Source organism: Stegostoma tigrinum, chromosome 18, assembly GCF_030684315.1.
Source record: "Stegostoma tigrinum isolate sSteTig4 chromosome 18, sSteTig4.hap1, whole genome shotgun sequence".
NCBI lineage: Eukaryota > Metazoa > Chordata > Chondrichthyes > Orectolobiformes > Stegostomatidae > Stegostoma > Stegostoma tigrinum.
Window position 1 is genome coordinate 46,134,661 of NC_081371.1, and position 18,061 is coordinate 46,152,721.

Below are 18,061 nucleotides of genomic sequence, written 5' to 3' on the forward strand. Positions count from 1 at the left end.
GTGTCACAATGATGCCATCTGGAAACTGGAGGAACAACACGTCATTCCACCTCGGGAGCCTACAGCCCAATGACCTCAATGTAGAATTTGCCAGTTCTTTTAAAAAAATCCTACCCCAGCCTCATCCCATGTCCAATCCCTGACGCTAGCTGTATGTTATTCTTTCCAACTGATCCACCCCACCCTTTCCTCTGATCAATTTCCACTACCTGCTACTTGCACCCACCTACCTTCTCCGCACCCCCCCCCCCCCACCCAGCACAACACACCTACCAGTAATTTCTGAGCTCCCTTCCCCACTGCAGCCCTGAGCAAGGTTGTAGACCCGAAACTCTGACTTTCCTGCTCCTCTGCTGCCTAACTTGCTGTGCTTCTCTAGCTCCGCACTGTGTATGGATGTTTTATGATCATTTGTAGTGTGCTATTCCACACAACCCACTGTTAACCACTAACAGTCTCCATTAACAGCTCTGCACCCTTCTAACCGTATCAATATCTACTTTTTTGTCTGTCCAGCTGTCCACTTGAGCAGCTCCTCCCACCTGCCCTATCTTCTGCATAAAACAGACATTTTCTTAGTTGCCCTCTGTGCTGTGCGCCCAAATGTTAACTGATTTCTCTTTGGATGCTGCAAGACCTGCTGTACTTCCCAGCAACTTTTTTGATTTTGTTTCCCAGATTGTCCATGCTGACCAGTGTTTGGTTTCCCCCCCCCCCCCCCCACTCCCCCAAACTAAACTGGTCCAATTTGCCTGTGTTTGGCCCTTTTATCCCTCTCTACCTGTCCCTGTCCAAATGTCTTTTAAATGTTGTAATTGTGCCAGCATCTACCATTTCTTCTGGCAGTTCATTCTGCATACGAACCACCCTCTTGAAAAAGTTGCCTGTCAGGTCCCTTTTTAAATTGTTCTCCTCTCTCACCTTTTAAAACCCATGCCCCCCTAGCTTTGGAATTCCCTACCCTGGGCAAAAGACTTTTTTTAAATACCCTTATTTATGCCCCGTCTGTTTTTATAGACCTAGTAATGTCACTTCTCAACCTCAGTGCTCCAGTGGACGAAGTCCCAGTCTATCCAGCACTACCTTTATAACCAAAAGCACCACCCCTCACCCGGTGCACGCAACATTCTGGTAAATCTTTTCTGAACCCTCTCCCAGTTTAATAATATCCTCCTATGGCAGGGCTGTTAGAACTGTCCAGTGCTCCGAATGGCCTCGCCAACTTTCTGTATAACCTCAACATAACATTCCACCTCCTATACTCCAGGTCTGAGCAATGAAGGCAAGTATGCTGAATGCTGCCTTGACCAGCCTGTCTACCACTTTTAAAGAACTGTGTATCTGAACCCCTAAGTCTCTATTCAACATCACTTCCTAGGGACCTACCATCAACTGCATATGTCCTGCCCTTGTCTTACCGAAATGCAACACCTCACGTTTATCCAAATTAAAATCCATTCTCCACTCCTCAGCCCATATTATACCAGGGATCCTGTGAACGCTTGTATCTCAGTAACTGTAAAAGCAGTTCTATGTCTGGCACACATCTGGTAAAAATTAAACCCTCAAATCGTTTTCGCGCGCGCACTCTCTCTCGCTCTCCATCTCCCAACTTAGGGCAAGGCTATGTTCCTACATGTTTTCTACACAATAAAGTTTTTTTGTTTTGTGGTGAAAAGTAGACTGGCAGTTCACTTTGTCACAACATTATTGCTGTCTGCAAAGGTTTGTGACATTTTGAATTTGAGTTCTAAAAGTATTTAGAGCCACATGAACTTTTGATTTTTGTATTTTATATTGTATGGATTAAGAATGGGAGGTATTTTAGTTTCACTTTGGATCATTCTGTGAATGGTGCTGGGATGTATGTGAACTTTTCAGATGTATTTAACTGGAATCTTGAAAATTGTTCTTAAGGCGGCAAGAAGAGGGGGGGGGGGGAGCGTGGAGGTGAAAAGTCTATTTCTTAGCAACAAGGTGCCCTTTGACACAGCGAGGGTTGTTAAACAGTGGAGAGAAGAGTGTTAACGTTGCATGTCCAGTGACCCTTAGGAACTGAGCCATTGACTAAAGAAATGGCATCAAGTGAATACAAGTTTGCTAGAAGGAAAACAAATGCAACAGTGTCACTGCAGAAGGAACTTGAAACTTTGAAAATGGAAACGGTGTGACCCTTCACTGAGATGAGTATCTGCAAGGTTGTTTCTAAAGGTAAAAGGATGAAGTCTTTTATTTCTAATATTTTGAAGACCATTTAAAATTATTCTTTACCAAATATTTGGTGCCTCCCCCAAAAACAGTTTTCTACATAAAGTTTTGGCTTTTTGTGACAGTTACACCGGCAGTCTCTTGTGAGCCTGTTCAGTGATATGATCATCATGCTTACTATGGCATTAGGAGGTGCATTTTGTCCTGGTTTTCCTTTTTTCTATATTAAAAAAAAAAGACCAGATGCTCAGTGGTCTGCTCAAATCCAATATAGATTAAAGACCTTGAGGCCTTGGGTATTTTAAAAAGAAGGTGGAACAATAGAAGCAGCATGAATGGGCAGAGTCAAGCTCCCATAGAACCAGGATTCTTTAGTGTTAGCTTCTTGCAGTTGCTGGGGTCTTGAAGCTGGGTGTGGAAGCATTTATTCCCCTCTGTCTGTTACAGCTAAAAGCTGGGGTCCTGTTCTTGCTATTAGAATTACATGTGAAACAATCTATTTTACTGAATTTGTCTTTGCTAAGGGTGTGTTTTGGACTGTTACTACAGTGAAACAATTAATGAATAGTTGACATTACTTTGTTATGCATTTTGATAGTTATAGTTAAACCAATTCTCCTTATTTTGTCTGTTTTTATTGTACTGTAAAAGTGTTTTGCTTCAAGTTGAGTTTGACCAATTGAATTGCATCTGGAATGCAATGCCTTACACGTGCCTCTTAAAATAAGAAAATGTTAGTCTAGACAATCTTCTCTATTTTTGAGGGGGTTTTGTCTGGTCTGTAATAGTAATTGCAAAACGAAACCTGGCTTGATAGACCATAAATTTTACACTTGGATCTGATCGTCCAAAACTACAGCTGATATGACAATGCTCCATGGTGTAAGGAATACACAAAGTTTTTCATCTTGTCCTGATTTATTGGTCATTAAAACACTTTAATTCCTCTGGGAGAGATAAATGGGCCCCCTTCAGATTGCCTTTGCTTTTGAAATGGAAACTAACTGAATGAGGACGCTTTCCATTCACTAGGGTATTTTGAGTTGGAGTTTAACCTCCCCTTCCATCTGTTTCTCACCTTAGCGACTGTCTTCCTGGAGTTTTGGAAACGGCGGCGAGCAGTTATTGCCTATGACTGGGATTTGATTGACTGGGAAGAGGAGGAGGTTCGTGCTAAGTGACTATAAAATGTGAATGTGTGTCTATCACCTTGTCTGTGAACTGATGACACTTGAGGGAAGCCGACATTCAAAATCGTGTTTCACTGAAATGAAATATCATTGTCTATTAGTTACCCATAACCTCCTTTTAGACTAGAGGTGCTGATTGGATTTTTAATCCAAAGGACATTTTTGAGCCAAGGCACTAATTAGTGAGGGCCAAAATGGGAAAGGTTTACTTCTGTTTGTCTGGCTTTTGTTCAGCGGACAAACCCTGCTATTTCCACCGAGTCAAAAGGTTTTTGGTTCGGGTCTCCGGTACTTGAGGAGTGCTGCACTGTTGGGTGCTGAGGGAGTGCCATGCTGCTGGGGCAAGGTGGGGGGGCGGGGGGCGGCAGGCTGGCAGGATTGGTGCTGAGGGAGTACCACACTCATTGCAGGAGGTGGGGATTAATATGGAGAGAATGCTGAGCTATCAGTCTGTGTGGAGGGAACACCTGTTTGAGTGCAGTTGTTTTAGTTGGGTGCGGGGGTGCAAATCTTGTTCAGGACACCAAGCAGCGCATCAGTTCCTTTTCTGGAAATAATGCCTTGACTTTTATGCCAACTTGGAATAACCAGAGCTTTAATTCACTAAGTCAAGCAAAAGGTGACATCTGCAACGGTGCTGCATTCCTCATTACTGGCAATAGGTATACCAGGCTGGATTCTGTGCTCAGGTTTCTGATCTGGCACATGTCTCAGTCAAAAGTTGTTGGGGACAAGTGTTTTCCCACAGAGCCACAGCTACAGTGTGGGGCTGTAGGTTGGTTGAAGGTGCAGTGTGTCTCACTACTTGTTAGTAGCTGACTGTTTGCATTGGATACTGGAGTCATAGGGCGAACTTTGGTTTTTTTCCTAGTTTAGATGATAACCTGACCTCAGCATCAGCCAGGAATTCCAAATCCACTTGTAGCCTGTTGTAGAGCCTGAACCAACAAGAGGATAGGAAATTGAATGTCTTTTATCTATCTTCCTGCAGGAAGAAATCCGTCCCCAGTTTGAAGCAAAATATTCCAAGAAGGAACGTGTGAATCCTATATCTGGCAAACCAGAGCCTTATCAAGCCTTCACTGATAAATGCAGCAGAATCATTGTATCTGCTTCTGGAATATTCTTCATGGTTAGTTAAATGGCATCGTGTTACATAGAATCAACTACAGAGAAATGGGACATTCAGCCCAACTATTCTGTACAAGTGTGTAGAACACCTAGAGTGCATAAGGGGAGGGCAGGAAGTTGACAGATATCCTGAAGAGGTCAAGACAATCCAGATGGAATGGGAGGATATCAGTGCAATGTGTAAACACTTGCACAGAATAATTGGGCTGAATATCCCATTTCCCTGCAGTTGATGTTTTGCATACCTATGAATTTTTCTTACCTTTTATGGACTCTCGTGTTTTGAAAGTGTCTAAGTAATTTATCTGTCATTGTGTGTTCCTCATTCTAGCACTCTCTCTGAACAAAACTAATTTCTTGTTTGATGTATTAGGAGCTACCTTGTGCTTAAGTTTTTGATTCCCTCACAAATGGAAATATTTTCTCCCCTATCCAACTCTGTTGTTTTGAAGACAAGTATGAACTCTCCTCTTAACCTCTCTCATTTCTAAAGAAAACAGCTCTGCTTAATCAAGCTTGCCTGCTAACTGGGATCTTAGTTCTAGTCCCAACCTGTGTTTCTGTGCCCTTTTTCCAGTGTGGAGCTGTGAAAAAGTCACAAGTTCTCATTGTGTACCAAGAGTTTGGATGGTCCTTCCCTCTGCTCTGCTTGTGTTCACATTAATAATAGTAGATAATCCTTGATTGAAGAGAAAAACACAGACCCATTCATTGTCCATTTTGACCAGTTCGGCAGGATTTAAATTTCCAACTCACTTTCTGATTCTTGGAATTATCACACTGGATTCGAAATAGTTCACAACTCCTGAGCATGAGTTGATAATTTGAAGAATTTCTGTTGAAGCTTTTCTCCACCCAAGTTTATAGGATTGTTGAAACTTTCTAATCCAATCAACTCGGATAAATTAATTTCCCCTCTTTCAAGGATGCCACATCAGAAAAACAGCCAGAAAGTCTCAATAGAGAATATTAACAATAGTGTTAGTATGATCACAGTAATGTATGATGTGGCATAGAGCCAGTGTCATGTTTGGATAAACCTGTGACTGTGGACCTCTTGTTCGTAAAGATGCTCACCTCAGGGGATGATGTGGAGGCGTAGGAATTTGGGTATCTCGGGTGAAGCAGGCATTAACTGATCATTCCTAGGTAGCTCTTTCAAAGGTGGTGATGAACTGTCTTTGTGGGCTGCTGTAGTTCGTGTGGTAAAGGTAATCCCGCTGTACTGTTGGGGAGAGTTCCAGTATTCTATCCTGGGAACAAGTTAGTGGTTAAGTTCTTGTTTTTTCCTAGAGTCGCGAATCAACCTTTTCCCTCACCCCTGAATGGAGACTGATCATGTTCCAGCTAATTGATGAATCCAACCTATCTGTCTCAAATTCCTCTCAGATCTGTGTGGTGATTGCTGCTGTCTTTGGAATTGTCATCTATCGGGTGGTGACTGTGAGCATTTTCGCTGCATTCGAGTGGGCTCTGATTCGGAACAATTCCCAACTTGCTACAACAGGAACTGCAGTGTGCATCAACTTCTGTATCATCATGCTTCTGAATGTGGTAAGCTTTCCTAATCCAGACAGGAGATGCCAATAACTCTCTTTCTCTCACCCTCTCCCTCCCAGGCGCACCCCCCCCCCCTCCCCAAACCAAAGAAATACATTTAGTAGTGAAGTGTGCAGGAAGTTGTCCTGTCCTGTGCTGTGCAGTGCACTCAATCCACATCTTGCGTTTTGTTCCTTCTATGACATTCCACTGGAGTAGGTGGATTTTGAACCTGGGTCTCCTGGCTCAGAGGGAGGGACACTTAACACTGCCATTTGCTCCTGCATAAGGGTCCCAACCCAAAATGGCAGCTTTCCCGCACCTCTGCGGCCTGGCCCACTGTGTTCATCCAGCTTCACACCTTGTTATCTCAGACTCCAGCATCGTCAGTTCTTGCTATCATTGCGTCATTTGTGCTATATCAGGACTTTGCCCGTTCTAATACATTGGTGCAGAGCTCCAATTGCTGTGAATGGCTTCCTTCCGATTGATTATGGATCAGGAATCCTTTTTGTTTAATGAAGCCTGTTTTGAGAGTAGTCAGAAAGAAATGAAATTGAGGGCATCAAACCAAAGATCAATTAATTTTCTAAAAAATTAAACAGGAACTACATCATTACTTGCGTAATTATCATAAATGATATTAAGCCAAACTAATAATTATTCCATTGTTTCATTGTCACTAAATTAACTTGCTGAATTGTTACTTTGGTCAATCTTCTAAATAACAGTGCACCTTTTGGGGAGACACTGACAGTGATGATATTACATAGTTTGTGACACAGTCTGGGCTAATGCATGATGGACACTGTTTCAAAACTCAAATTTAAGGTTGAATTTATATTACTAAAAATCTGGATTTGCAAGTTAGCTTTGTGGTCACCATTACTGAGACTATCCTCAATGATTTAAAACCCAGCTGGTGCACCTCTTCCTTTTGTTTTGCTGGTGTGGGGCTGGGGGGAGGAATGGTAATTCTGCCATTCTGGCCTAAATATGGCTGCTAACCTGACCTCCTGACCTGATGGTGAACTTGGTCAGAAATTGCACTTATCTGAATATCTAATTTTGTGAAGCATCAGTCATTTTGTGAAATGTCTGACACCAGGGTGTACCATGGCTCAAGTCTTACTATATCATAGATTGCAAACACCGTTGAAAATAGTTTATGCTGGTAACCAGCATAAACGAGTTAAATGCCTTGCCTATAATCAGATTTTAAAAAATACCTATGAGCTGGTTTATAATTGGTTAGCGTACACATTCAGTCATATTGAAATATAAACACCTCTCTTCAAATGTTCTCAACACAGTCTTCTGAAAAAGAAAAAAAGGAAATTATTTCATTTTTCCAAGATTTGAATTTCTGAAATAATAGCATTTGACCAGTAGGTTGTAAGGGAAGGCAACAGGATAAGGTGTGGGATGTTCAAGAAGCAGTTGATCCAATGTTCTGGCATGTGATCAGATCACAAATCAGACACCATTAACTTTGAAGACTTTGAAGACTTCCTGACATGGCCTGCTTATGAAGTGCAATCAGTCTTCCAACAGAATAGACTTCCCCTGAACAGTTGGAGAGGATTCTGTTTCTAGAAAGGGTATAGATGAACTGGGCTGCTTGTTCTTAGCTTTCCTCCATCTCAGCTTTCCTCCAACTGAACAGATAAAATAGCCTCACCAAGTCAGTACTGTTCAAAAGTTTAAAAAGTTTCCATGAAGGTCTATAGCAAGGCAACCAGACATCTCCAGTCATGCATTTAAGCCTTGTTTTAAAAACACAATCCCCCCCCCCCCCCCCCCCCCTGCCATGTGTGTGGTGAGCTTTTAATGATCTGTTTTGCAAAACTACTCCAAGAACATCCTCCAGATTTTTAATGACTATTGGCACTGAAATTTTAAAATCGTAATTACCAAAAGTCTCTGCTTATTCTATCAAAAGGACTGGTAGAATTTTGTTACCTCTGGCTGAAGCATTTTGATTTTGGGATGAACCTGCTCTGGGCACCACCTCAAGCTTGGTTTGCCAGCCATACACTGGGTCCCAGTGGGTTAAATTAGGAGGACATTTTTTTTAAAAATCACTCACTCGAGCAAACGGAAGCTATGAGACGAAGGTTGGTTTGGTTGAGATTTTGTTGCCGTCTTTCCTATAAAATTGAGACAAAGATCTGTGGATACTGGAAATTTGAAAAAAAGACAATTTGCAGGTGACAGTCATCAGGTCTGGCAGTATCTATAGAGACAAAGTAGAGTTAAACATTCTGGACCCTGTTGAATTGTTCTGAAAAAGGGCCATGCAACCTGAAATAGGAACTGTGCTTCCTCACTGCTGATGCTACCAGATGTGCTGAGATTCTCCAGCAGTATGTTTCTGTAGCATCTTTCTCACAATGGTTTAATTGTGTGGAAAACTATGGAAAAGGCTTTTTTTCTTTATTTGCTCACAGGATGAGGGTGGCGCTGGCTCAGTGGCATTTATTGCCCATCCCTAATTGCCCAGAAGGCAGTTAAGAATCAACCACGTTGCTGAGAGTCTAGAGTCACACAGACCTGACTAGGTAAGGATGGCAGTTTGCTTCCCTACAGGACATTAGTGAACCAGATGGTGTTTTTTCCAGCCATCGACAATAGATTCTTGGTCATCATTAGACTCTGAATTCCAGATATTTATTGAATTCAAATTCCACTATCTGCCATGGTGGGATTTGAACGCAGGTCCCCAGAACATTATCTGGGTCTGTGGACTCAGTCCAGCGATAATACCATGTGGAAAGTGAAAGGGGTGGATACTCAACAGAGGTGATTAACGTTTCCAGAGCAAGTAATTGGACAGGGTTTGAAAAGCTCAGAAATGTAACTTCAGGGACAGATGTGAGAAGGAATACAGTCAACACAGGACTGATGGTGTTGTATTTGAATGTGCACCATATGCTAAAACTCTTGGTTTTTGTCCTTGATTTACAGCATCGCAGTTCTTTCGGTTTTGACTTGGAATAACAGAATAGGTGCTTTGCATCAGCCTTCACGGTGCAGATTGTACCAGCCTATTTCAGTGTTGTGGATATCTCCTGTAGCTGCACGATGATCTGGACTGGGAACTAAATAGCCAAGAACACACTTCTGACTTAGAGGATCAGGCAGCTGCGGGAAAGGGATGAAATTGCCTTGTTAGTAACAAATGCAATTAAGTCGCTAGCAAGAAATGTGGGGAGAGTTGAGGAACTGCAAAGGGATCAAGACCCTGATGGGAGCTCTGTACAGATCATCTAACAGTAATTGTGATGTGCAGTCAGAAATCTATCCCAAGGAGGAAGAAATATACAAAGGGAAGGACGAGGCAGCCGTGGCTGACAGTGGAAGTCGGGGACAGCATAAATAGGAGAGGAAAAGCCTATTTGAGGATTAGTGGGGAATCTGATGTGAGAAGCCTTTTCAAACACCAGAAGATAAGCTAAAAGGTGATAGGACAGGGAGAAAATGGAAGACGATAACATAATAGATGGGAATATAAAAAGATTGCAAGAGATTTTTTTAGACATGTATAAAAGATGAGGCAAGAGTAGTAATTGGACTGCTGGAAAAGGAGACTGGAGCAGTAATAATTGGGAAGGGGTAATGGCCTATTGGTATTATTGCTGCACAGTTCACCCAAAGGTCCAAGTAATGTAATGTCCACTGGACCAGAGTTTGAATCCTGCCACAGCAGATGGTGGAATTTACGTTCTATAAAAATTTGGAATGAAGACCTAATGATGACCATGCCAATTGTATGTTTTTGGGAAAGTCAATCTGGTTTACTAATGCCTTTTTAAGAATGGCAGTTTCTGTCCCTACCTGGTCTGACCTATACATGACTCCAGACTCTGAGCAATGTGGTTGACCCTTAATTATCCACTAGACAATTAGAGATGGACAAATGCTGGCCTAGCCAGCAATACCACCATCTCATGCCTTTTTTTCTAAAAATGGCAGAATAACTGAATTAAAAACTAAGTTGCTGGAAAAGCTCAACAGGCCTGGCTGCATCTGTGAGGGGAAAATACAGTTAATGTTTCAGAACTGGTGATGGCTAGGAAAATATCTCTTTAAATGCAGAAAGTAGGGAGTAAACAATAGGATGAGCCCATAGTGCGTGAGAGACAGTTGGACAGACAAAGGAGTTGCTAATGATCAGGCTGGGAGGGTGAATAGTTCTTAATGGAACTGTTAGCCTGTCACTACACACCCCCTGTTAGTCACTGTGGTAACAAGGTCTGGTATGTGGGGTGGGGGTGCTGGGACATGGGAGACTTTGACCCTGAAATCATTGAACTACATATTGAGTCTGGAGGGCTGTAGGGTTCTCAAGTGGAAAATGAGGTGTTCCTCCAGCATGTGTTGGGTTTCACTGGAACACTAGCAAGCCAGATATAGACATGTTGGCCAGGGAACAAGGTGGTGCATTAAAGTCCCAGGCAACAGGTAGTTTTGAATCTTTTTTCGTGAGCAGAACATAGATATTCTGCAAAGCAGTGGCCAAGTCTATGCTTTGTTTCCCTAAAGTAGAGGAGACCACATTGTGAGCAGTGAATGCAGTGGACTAGATTCTTGGAAATGCAGGGGAAGTGTTGCTTCACCTGGAAGGTATGTTTGGGCCCTTAGATATTGGGGAGGGAAGAGGTTAAAGGAGGAGGTCAATGACCAGGTGTTGCACCTTTGCCAGTTACAGGGGAGGGTGTTGTAGTGCTGTGCGGATGTGTTGAGGGTGAAGGAAGTGTGGACCTGTAACTAGTTGGTTAAGATGCAACACCTGCCCATTTACCTCCTCCCTCCCCAGTATCCAAGGGCCCAAACATACCTTCCAGGTGAAGCAACATTTCACCTGCAATTCCTTGAACCTAGTCGTCTGCATTCGCTGCTCACGATGTGGTCTCCTCTAGACTGGGGAAATGAAATGTAGACTTGGCAACTGCTTTGCAGAATGAGTGATAATGGGAACTGCAGATGCTGGAGAATTCAAGATAATAAAATGTGAGGCTGGATGAACACAGCAGGCCCAGCAGCATCTCAGGAGCACAAAAGCTGACATTTCGGGCCTAGACCCAGAGAATATCTGTTCCCTGCTTGTGGAAAAAGACCCAAAACTGCCTGTTGCCTGTCACTTCGACACACCACCCTGCTCCCTGGCCAGCATCTGCCTCTGGTTTGCTGCAGCATTCTCGCAAAGCCCAATGCAAGCTGAAGGAACGACACTTCACTTTCTGCTTGGGGATCCTACAGCCCTCTGGGCTCAATTGAGTTGAATAATTTTAGGATCTAAAACACTCATGTCCCAGGCCTTGTTACCACACAGCCTGCCACTACACACCACCTGTTGTTAGTTACTAACAGTTCCTATTAACAACCGTTCACCCTCCCAGGCTGATCGTTAGCAACTCCTTTGTCTGTCTAACTGTCTTTCTCTTTCTTTGGGCTCTATCTTATTGTTTACTCCTTACCCTACCCAACTCCCTATTTTCTGCATATAAAGTAATGTTTTTCCCTGCCGCCATCAGTTCTGAGGAAGGGTCATGGGACCTGAAATGTTAACTCTGTTTTCTCCTTCACAGTTGCTGCCAGACGTGCTGAGCTTTTCCAGCAACTCCTGTTTTTTTTTTTGTCCTTGATTTACAGCATCCGCAGTTCTTTTGGTTTTGACTTAGAATAACAGAATAGGTACTTTGCATCAACCTTCACGGTGGAAGACACCAGTGGTATACCAGAACTGAGTTGGGAGAAGAGATGAGTGTAGTGGCTGTCACCCAAGATGACGTTTGGGAAGCTGAAAGGTCTGATGGTGGATAAATCCCTTGGACTGGATAGGGGGCAGTTCATCTTTGTGAAGGAGAAAGATGAGATTATGGATGCACTGGAGGTGATCTGCCAGGCAGGATCCTAGAGGACTGGAACATGACTGTAACACCCCTGTGTAAGGCAGAAGACAAAAAATTATAGGCCGATTAGCCTGACTTTGGCCTTTAAGACTTTCATTAGTCAGTTATTAAGGATGAGATTGCAGTGTACTTGAGAGTGTATTGTAAGATGGGGCTGAGTGATGCCTGACAAATCTGTTAGACTTCTTTAGAGGAGGTAACAAGCAAGTTAAATAAAGGCAAGCTAGTGGATGTGATTTATTTGGCTTTCTAGAAGGCCTTTTGACAAGGTGCTGCACAGGAGGCTGTGCTCAATAAGAGCTCGTCTTGCCCCTAAAACCATACCGGCATGGATAGAGGATTAGCTGACTGGCAGGGATTAGAGATAAAGGGTTCTTTTTTTCAGGATGGCATCTGGTGACTAAGAGTTTTACTGGTCAGTTGTGACGACAACAACTAGTTACATTATAGACTAATGTTCCGGGCAAAGAAACTGACGTCATCTGCAAACTTTGCAACCATGTGTTGTTGATGGGAAGGCTGTAGGAGCGGGCAGAGAAGGGGAGTAGGAAACTAAACATCTCTTGGTGTTCCTTCCACTTGGTCACTTTTTGAGGTCAGTTTACACACCTCACTTCCCCCATCTTGATCCTAGAGACTTCCAGTTTTTCCCCCTCCCAGCTTGGTTTTCCGATGTGATAAATCCGCATGCTTGCTCCTACCATCCTAAGATTATTCCCTCTCCATCTCGCCACAGATGACTTGGCTCGGTTGACTACACTGCTGAGGAGGCAAGCTAACAAATGGTCTCTACCATTTGTCCAAGTTGCTCCCTGAGAGTTTGGTTACAATGCTACTGTTTTGGTAAAACTGTGTACATGAAGCTGAAAATTGGTCACAGTAAGGTTTGTTTCTTGAGAATTTATCTAAATATTTTGTTTTTCAGCTGTATGAGAAAGTTGCTCTGTTTCTGACCAATTTAGGTAAGTCCGTGTGGTTTTGCTGATGCTATGTATCGGGGAGGTTGGAGTGAGCATTCATGTCATCACTAAGACAGGCTGGTTTAGTTTTGACCATGAGTGTGGGTTGAAAGTTGCTGATAGCAGATAGGCTTCTCAGGATGAACTGTTAGGGGAAAATTTCCATGATTTGTATATCATGAGAGTTGAATGATACAGCACAGGGAGGCTATTTGGCCCATTGCTTCTGCTGCTGCTTGTTACTTCAAAATACATTCAGTCCCACTCCCTGTTCTTTCTCTAAAGCTGTGAAAACCATCACCTAGAGTTCTTATCCAATTCTCGTTTACAAGTTACTGTTGAATCTGTTTCTACTGCCTTTTACAGGTAGTGCGTTCCAGGGCATGACAGGTCTTTTTTTTTTAAAAACTCATCTGATCTGGTTTTATTTACAAATATCCCTTTGTTTTTGAAGGTCACAAACCATTGTTGCAGAAGTCTGACACTGGTTTCTTGGTGTTTGCTGATGTCAAACTTGGAAGGAGTTCAAACCTATAACTTATGTTTTGCCACTTGTAAATTATTTCTCCTTTTTGCCTGAGCGTGATGCATCACCCTCCATAAAGGGGACTATTTGAGGAAGCTTGGTGATACTCGTGATGTATGAAGCAAAGGTGATGCTTCCATAGTCTTACCAGACCATAGAGTTGCGCACTCTCTTTAGAAAGCAATTAACTGACTGGTGTTTCATCCAAGGGTCACTACACCTCAAGGAAGGAGAGGAGATTGGATAGGGCTGTCCTCCCACAGGAACCTAATGAATGTGGGAATTGAGCCCACACTGTTGGCATCGTTCTGCATCGCAAACCGGCCATCTAGCCAACTGAGCTAATGGTGGGCAACTGTGTAGCTGACACTGGGGCTGACTTCCCACTGATCTTTCTTTTTTTCTCGTTTTCATCCTTTCTGCAGCGTGGATCTGTTCTGTGCCCCTCCACAGCAGAGCTGAACACCACCAACTTGACCTTGTGTGGAATCTGAATTTCTTGTGTGTTGCAGAAGCGGGCATTTTAAGAGTAATTGCTGAGTAGAGAAAAATCTGTATCCCATAATCATCTTGGACTGAATGACACAATTGGGTAGCTAACTAAATTCCAGAACGTGTGTATCCAAAAGCCCATAGTTTAACCCAACAGGAGCAGTGAGAATGTGCCTTGTACTTTGCAGAACTCTATTGATTGAGTTCAGTGGATTGCCAAGTCAGGATACATAGTAGAACAGGTTGAGGGATTGTTTACTGAAGTATAGAGCATCCTAGGTCTTAGCAGAATTTAATCAGGGTGTGGAGTAAATGAGCAAGGAACTTGTGTTGAACTTGTACAAGACGATACTAGAGCACTACACACCAGGAACACTCTGCCAAAGAGATTTCCAAGAATGGCTTCAGGGTCAAGGAGCTTCAGTTGTGAAAATAGATTGGAGAATTCAGGACACCTTTTTCCTTGGATGAGAGGAGATTGGGGGTGTTCAAAACCATGAGGAGCATGGACAGAGTGGCTGGGGAGAAACTGTTCCCATTCATGAAAGGATTGAGAACAAGAAGATACAGATTAAAGAAATTGGCAAGGTGATATGAGAGAAATATTTCTCGTGCAACAAGTGGTTAAAGCCTGGAACAATGCACTGCCTGGGAGACCGTTGGAGATGGATTCAGTTGAGGATTTCAAAGAATTGGACTGTTAGTTGAAAAGGAAGAATGTGGGGTTACAGGGAGATAGCAGTACGATAGCATGAGGGTGAGTTGAATTTTCAAAGAGCCAGTGCAGACACAATCAGCCAAATGGTGACCACTGGCACTGTGATAATTGTTATTCTGTAAGTTACTTGAAAGTATATTATCCAGAGAAGTAAGGGTAAATGATGTGTAGTGTAAGACTCTCTGCTTTGAAACGTTCTCTCAACCCCAGGAATGAAAGCTGAACTATTTTGCTCTTTCTCTTTCACAGAACAACCTCGGACTGAGTCAGAGTGGGAGAACAGCTTCACTTTAAAAATGTTTCTGTTTCAGTTTGTTAACTTGAACAGCTCTACCTTTTACATAGCCTTTTTCCTGGGAAGGTAAGTCTACTCTTTGAATAGCTGGTTTGTGTTTCTTTCAGACAGCGCCCTAGTAAAGCAGTTCATGATGTGTCGGTATTATTTGGCATCTACTCGAGAGCTTGAGAACCAGAGGGTGCGTAGTCCAGGCCCCTTTTTCCCTAAGATAGGAGAGTCCAAAACTAAAGAGCAGAGGTTTTAAGGTGAGGGGGTGGGGGCAAAAGATTTTAATAGGGGCATAAGGGGTAACTTTCTCTCATGCAGTGGAATGAGCTGCCTGAGGAAGTGGTGGAGGTGGGTACAATTACAACATTTAAAAGGCATCTGGATGGTTATACGAACAGGATGGGTTTACAGGGATTTGGGCCAAATGATAGCAAATGGGACTGGATTAATTTGTGATAACTGGTCAGCATGACCAGTTGGATCGAAGGGTCTGTTTCCCTGCTGTATGACTCTGACATTCCTGAAGGGAATTTGTGAACCATTGTAGATTTTTAAAACAATTGAGAGTTATCAGGCCATGATCACTGAGGCTGGCTCTCGATTCCAGACTTTATTAATAATATTTAAATTCCAAAGGCTGCTATGGTGGAATTTGAACCGATGCCCTGCAAGCAGCAGCCCACTTGTAAATTAGTGTGTTCATTCAATCATGCTGTCACTTAATCTTTACCACTATCAAGTAAATATTTTTACATTATGGTCTTCCCTTCCTTGTAGGAAGGAGGAATATTAATTCTGATTGAGGAATTGATTTATGTATTCATTACATTAAAAAAAACTCTTTTCTTGAACATTTTACCTTACTAAAAGTACTAGAGTGGTTTATAGTTGCATAATGAAACAGCTATGCAGGGAGTTATTAGCAAGTGAACAAGTTTGGTAGAAGATAGATTAAGATCATACTTGCATGGCATCCCATTGATGTTCCCTCACTTGAACTTGCCTCTCTGGGCCACCATGTTCTCCAAGGCACAGGAGACTGCAAATGTAAATGTGATACAAGTCGAAGAGGATTCGAGCCCTCTAACATGGTGTGTATCTTGTAGCACAATGATAGTGCTGCCAACTCCGGGGTGGAAACTCCATGTTCGGTCTCCCTTCAGGACACTAGTAAGGTGTCATAATGTAGCCAGACAGTTTGAGCAAATAATGAAAGCAAACTTTTGTAGATGTCAACAAACTGAAATAAAAACATTTGAGTCTGATGTTTTCAAAACTGAAAGGGGTCAGCAAATGATGTTTTGTCCTATTAGGATGATACGGTGGAGGAACAAGAGGGACAGCTGGAGTAAAGTGCCCAGAGCAAAAGACACGTAGAGCAGAGACAGAAAGAGGTGTTAATAGCAGTATAACAAAGCGTGAAGCTGGATGAACACAGCAGGCCAAGCAGCATCTCTGGAGCACAAAAGCTGACGTTTTGGGCCTAGACCCTCCTTGACCTGCTGTGTTCATCCAGCTTCACACTGTTATCTTGGATTCTCCAGCATCTGCAGTTCCCATTATTTCTGTTAATAGCAGTAAATGGTTCTGCTGTACTAAGAGCAGATCTGTATCCATCTGTAGGTCTTCCGAGTGTGTCTATAGCAGGTGATAACAGCAGGATCCCTTTGTTCTGCCAGAGTTGCTTCCCACCCCCACCGGTGCATGCTCTAATACACTGGAGAGCCTACTCTACGCTCAGTTTTTGCACTGGCTGATCAATGATGCACGTTTGTGGAATCCTAGAATCCCTACATGTGTGAAAAGAGGCCATTCAACCCATGGAATCTGCACTGACCATCTGAGAACCCCCATAGTCCCATACTCCTTGGACACTGAAGCAATTTAGCATGGCCAATCCACCAAACTTGCATATCTTGGGACTGCGGGAGGAGACTGGATTACCCAGCAGAAACTGAGACAAACACTGGGAGAATATGCAAATTCCACACAGCCAGTCACCCGAGGTTAGAATTGAACCCAGGCTCCTGGTGCTGAGGTAGCAGTGCTAACCACTGAGCCACAGTACAGCATGTTGATTGGGCAGTTTCTACAATTTCTGTATATGAACTCATTTGAATTCTAGCAACAAAATGTTGCCCATTTTTAATTGAAATTTAATTTGCCTTTTCGCTCTTGGAGGAGAATCTGCCTTTGACTTTGCTGCTAAGCAGGTATTTTGCGATGTGCTGCTGTTAAGTTGATTATGCTTTTATTGCAGATTAACAGGACGCCCAGGAGCCTATCTGAGAGTCTTGAACAGGTGGAGATTGGAGGAGGTTAGTAACTCAAACTGGAATAATATATTGCATGGGAAAGTACAACCCACAGTCAGCGCTTTACAGATGTTAATATATTTATTTTAAATGTGTCTTACTTCCTTTATTGTCTAACAAGATGATGGCAGGTGTGCAGGTCAATTTTGTTCTTCACCAGTTTCTCGAACACCATTAACGCTTTGCGTTGCCCTGTGCACTGAACGAACACTTTTTTTTGTGTCCAAACCCTACCTTTTCTTGTCTCTGATTTATTTTTTCTCCCAGATTTGTTCCAGTATTAACCTCAATGTAGAGTTAACTTCCAATCTGCTCCACATATGAAGATTTAACTGGATCTCTTTGTAAGATCCTCACTCTGCTTTACAGATTGGTTACTCCTTTGTTCAGCAAGTAATGAAGGTGGCAAACAAAACGTGACCTTTTTGCAGGGGGTTGGAGTTTAAAAATATGGAAGTCTTGTTACATCTCTGCAGGGTATGGTTGAGGCTGCACTGTGAGTATACTATGTACAGTTTAGTTCTCCATTTTCTGGCCCTTCTATTTAAGGAAGGGTATATTAGCATTGGAGGCAATTTGAAATTCACTCGGCCGATTCCTAGGATGAAGTGGTTGACTAAGCAAGAGCAACTAAACAGGTTAGGCTTTTGTTGGTTAAAGTTTAAGAGAATGAAGGTTCCTCTCATTGAAATGTAACAGATTTCGATGAGGCTTGACAGAGTGGATCTCCAAGTCTTCTCTCATTCTCTCACCACATTGCCCCAGGTAGGATGAGTAGCACG

At 42.8% G+C, this 18,061-nt stretch overlaps 1 protein-coding gene across 10 annotated transcripts in view; it reads left to right on the forward strand.

Moving 5' to 3' along the window:
* Positions 1-18,061, forward strand: part of LOC125460802 (anoctamin-4) — a 216,386-nt gene that overhangs the window by 150,877 nt on the left and 47,448 nt on the right. For all 10 annotated transcript variants that reach the window (XM_048548780.2, XM_048548779.2, XM_048548778.2 and 7 more), the window contains 6 exons: positions 3,292-3,374; positions 4,390-4,530; positions 5,919-6,083; positions 12,909-12,945; positions 14,928-15,039; positions 17,225-17,282. In XM_048548780.2, coding sequence (XP_048404737.1) covers positions 3,292-3,374; positions 4,390-4,530; positions 5,919-6,083; positions 12,909-12,945; positions 14,928-15,039; positions 17,225-17,282 — 596 coding nt within the window. The remainder of the gene's footprint in view (positions 1-3,291; positions 3,375-4,389; positions 4,531-5,918; positions 6,084-12,908; positions 12,946-14,927; positions 15,040-17,224; positions 17,283-18,061) is intronic.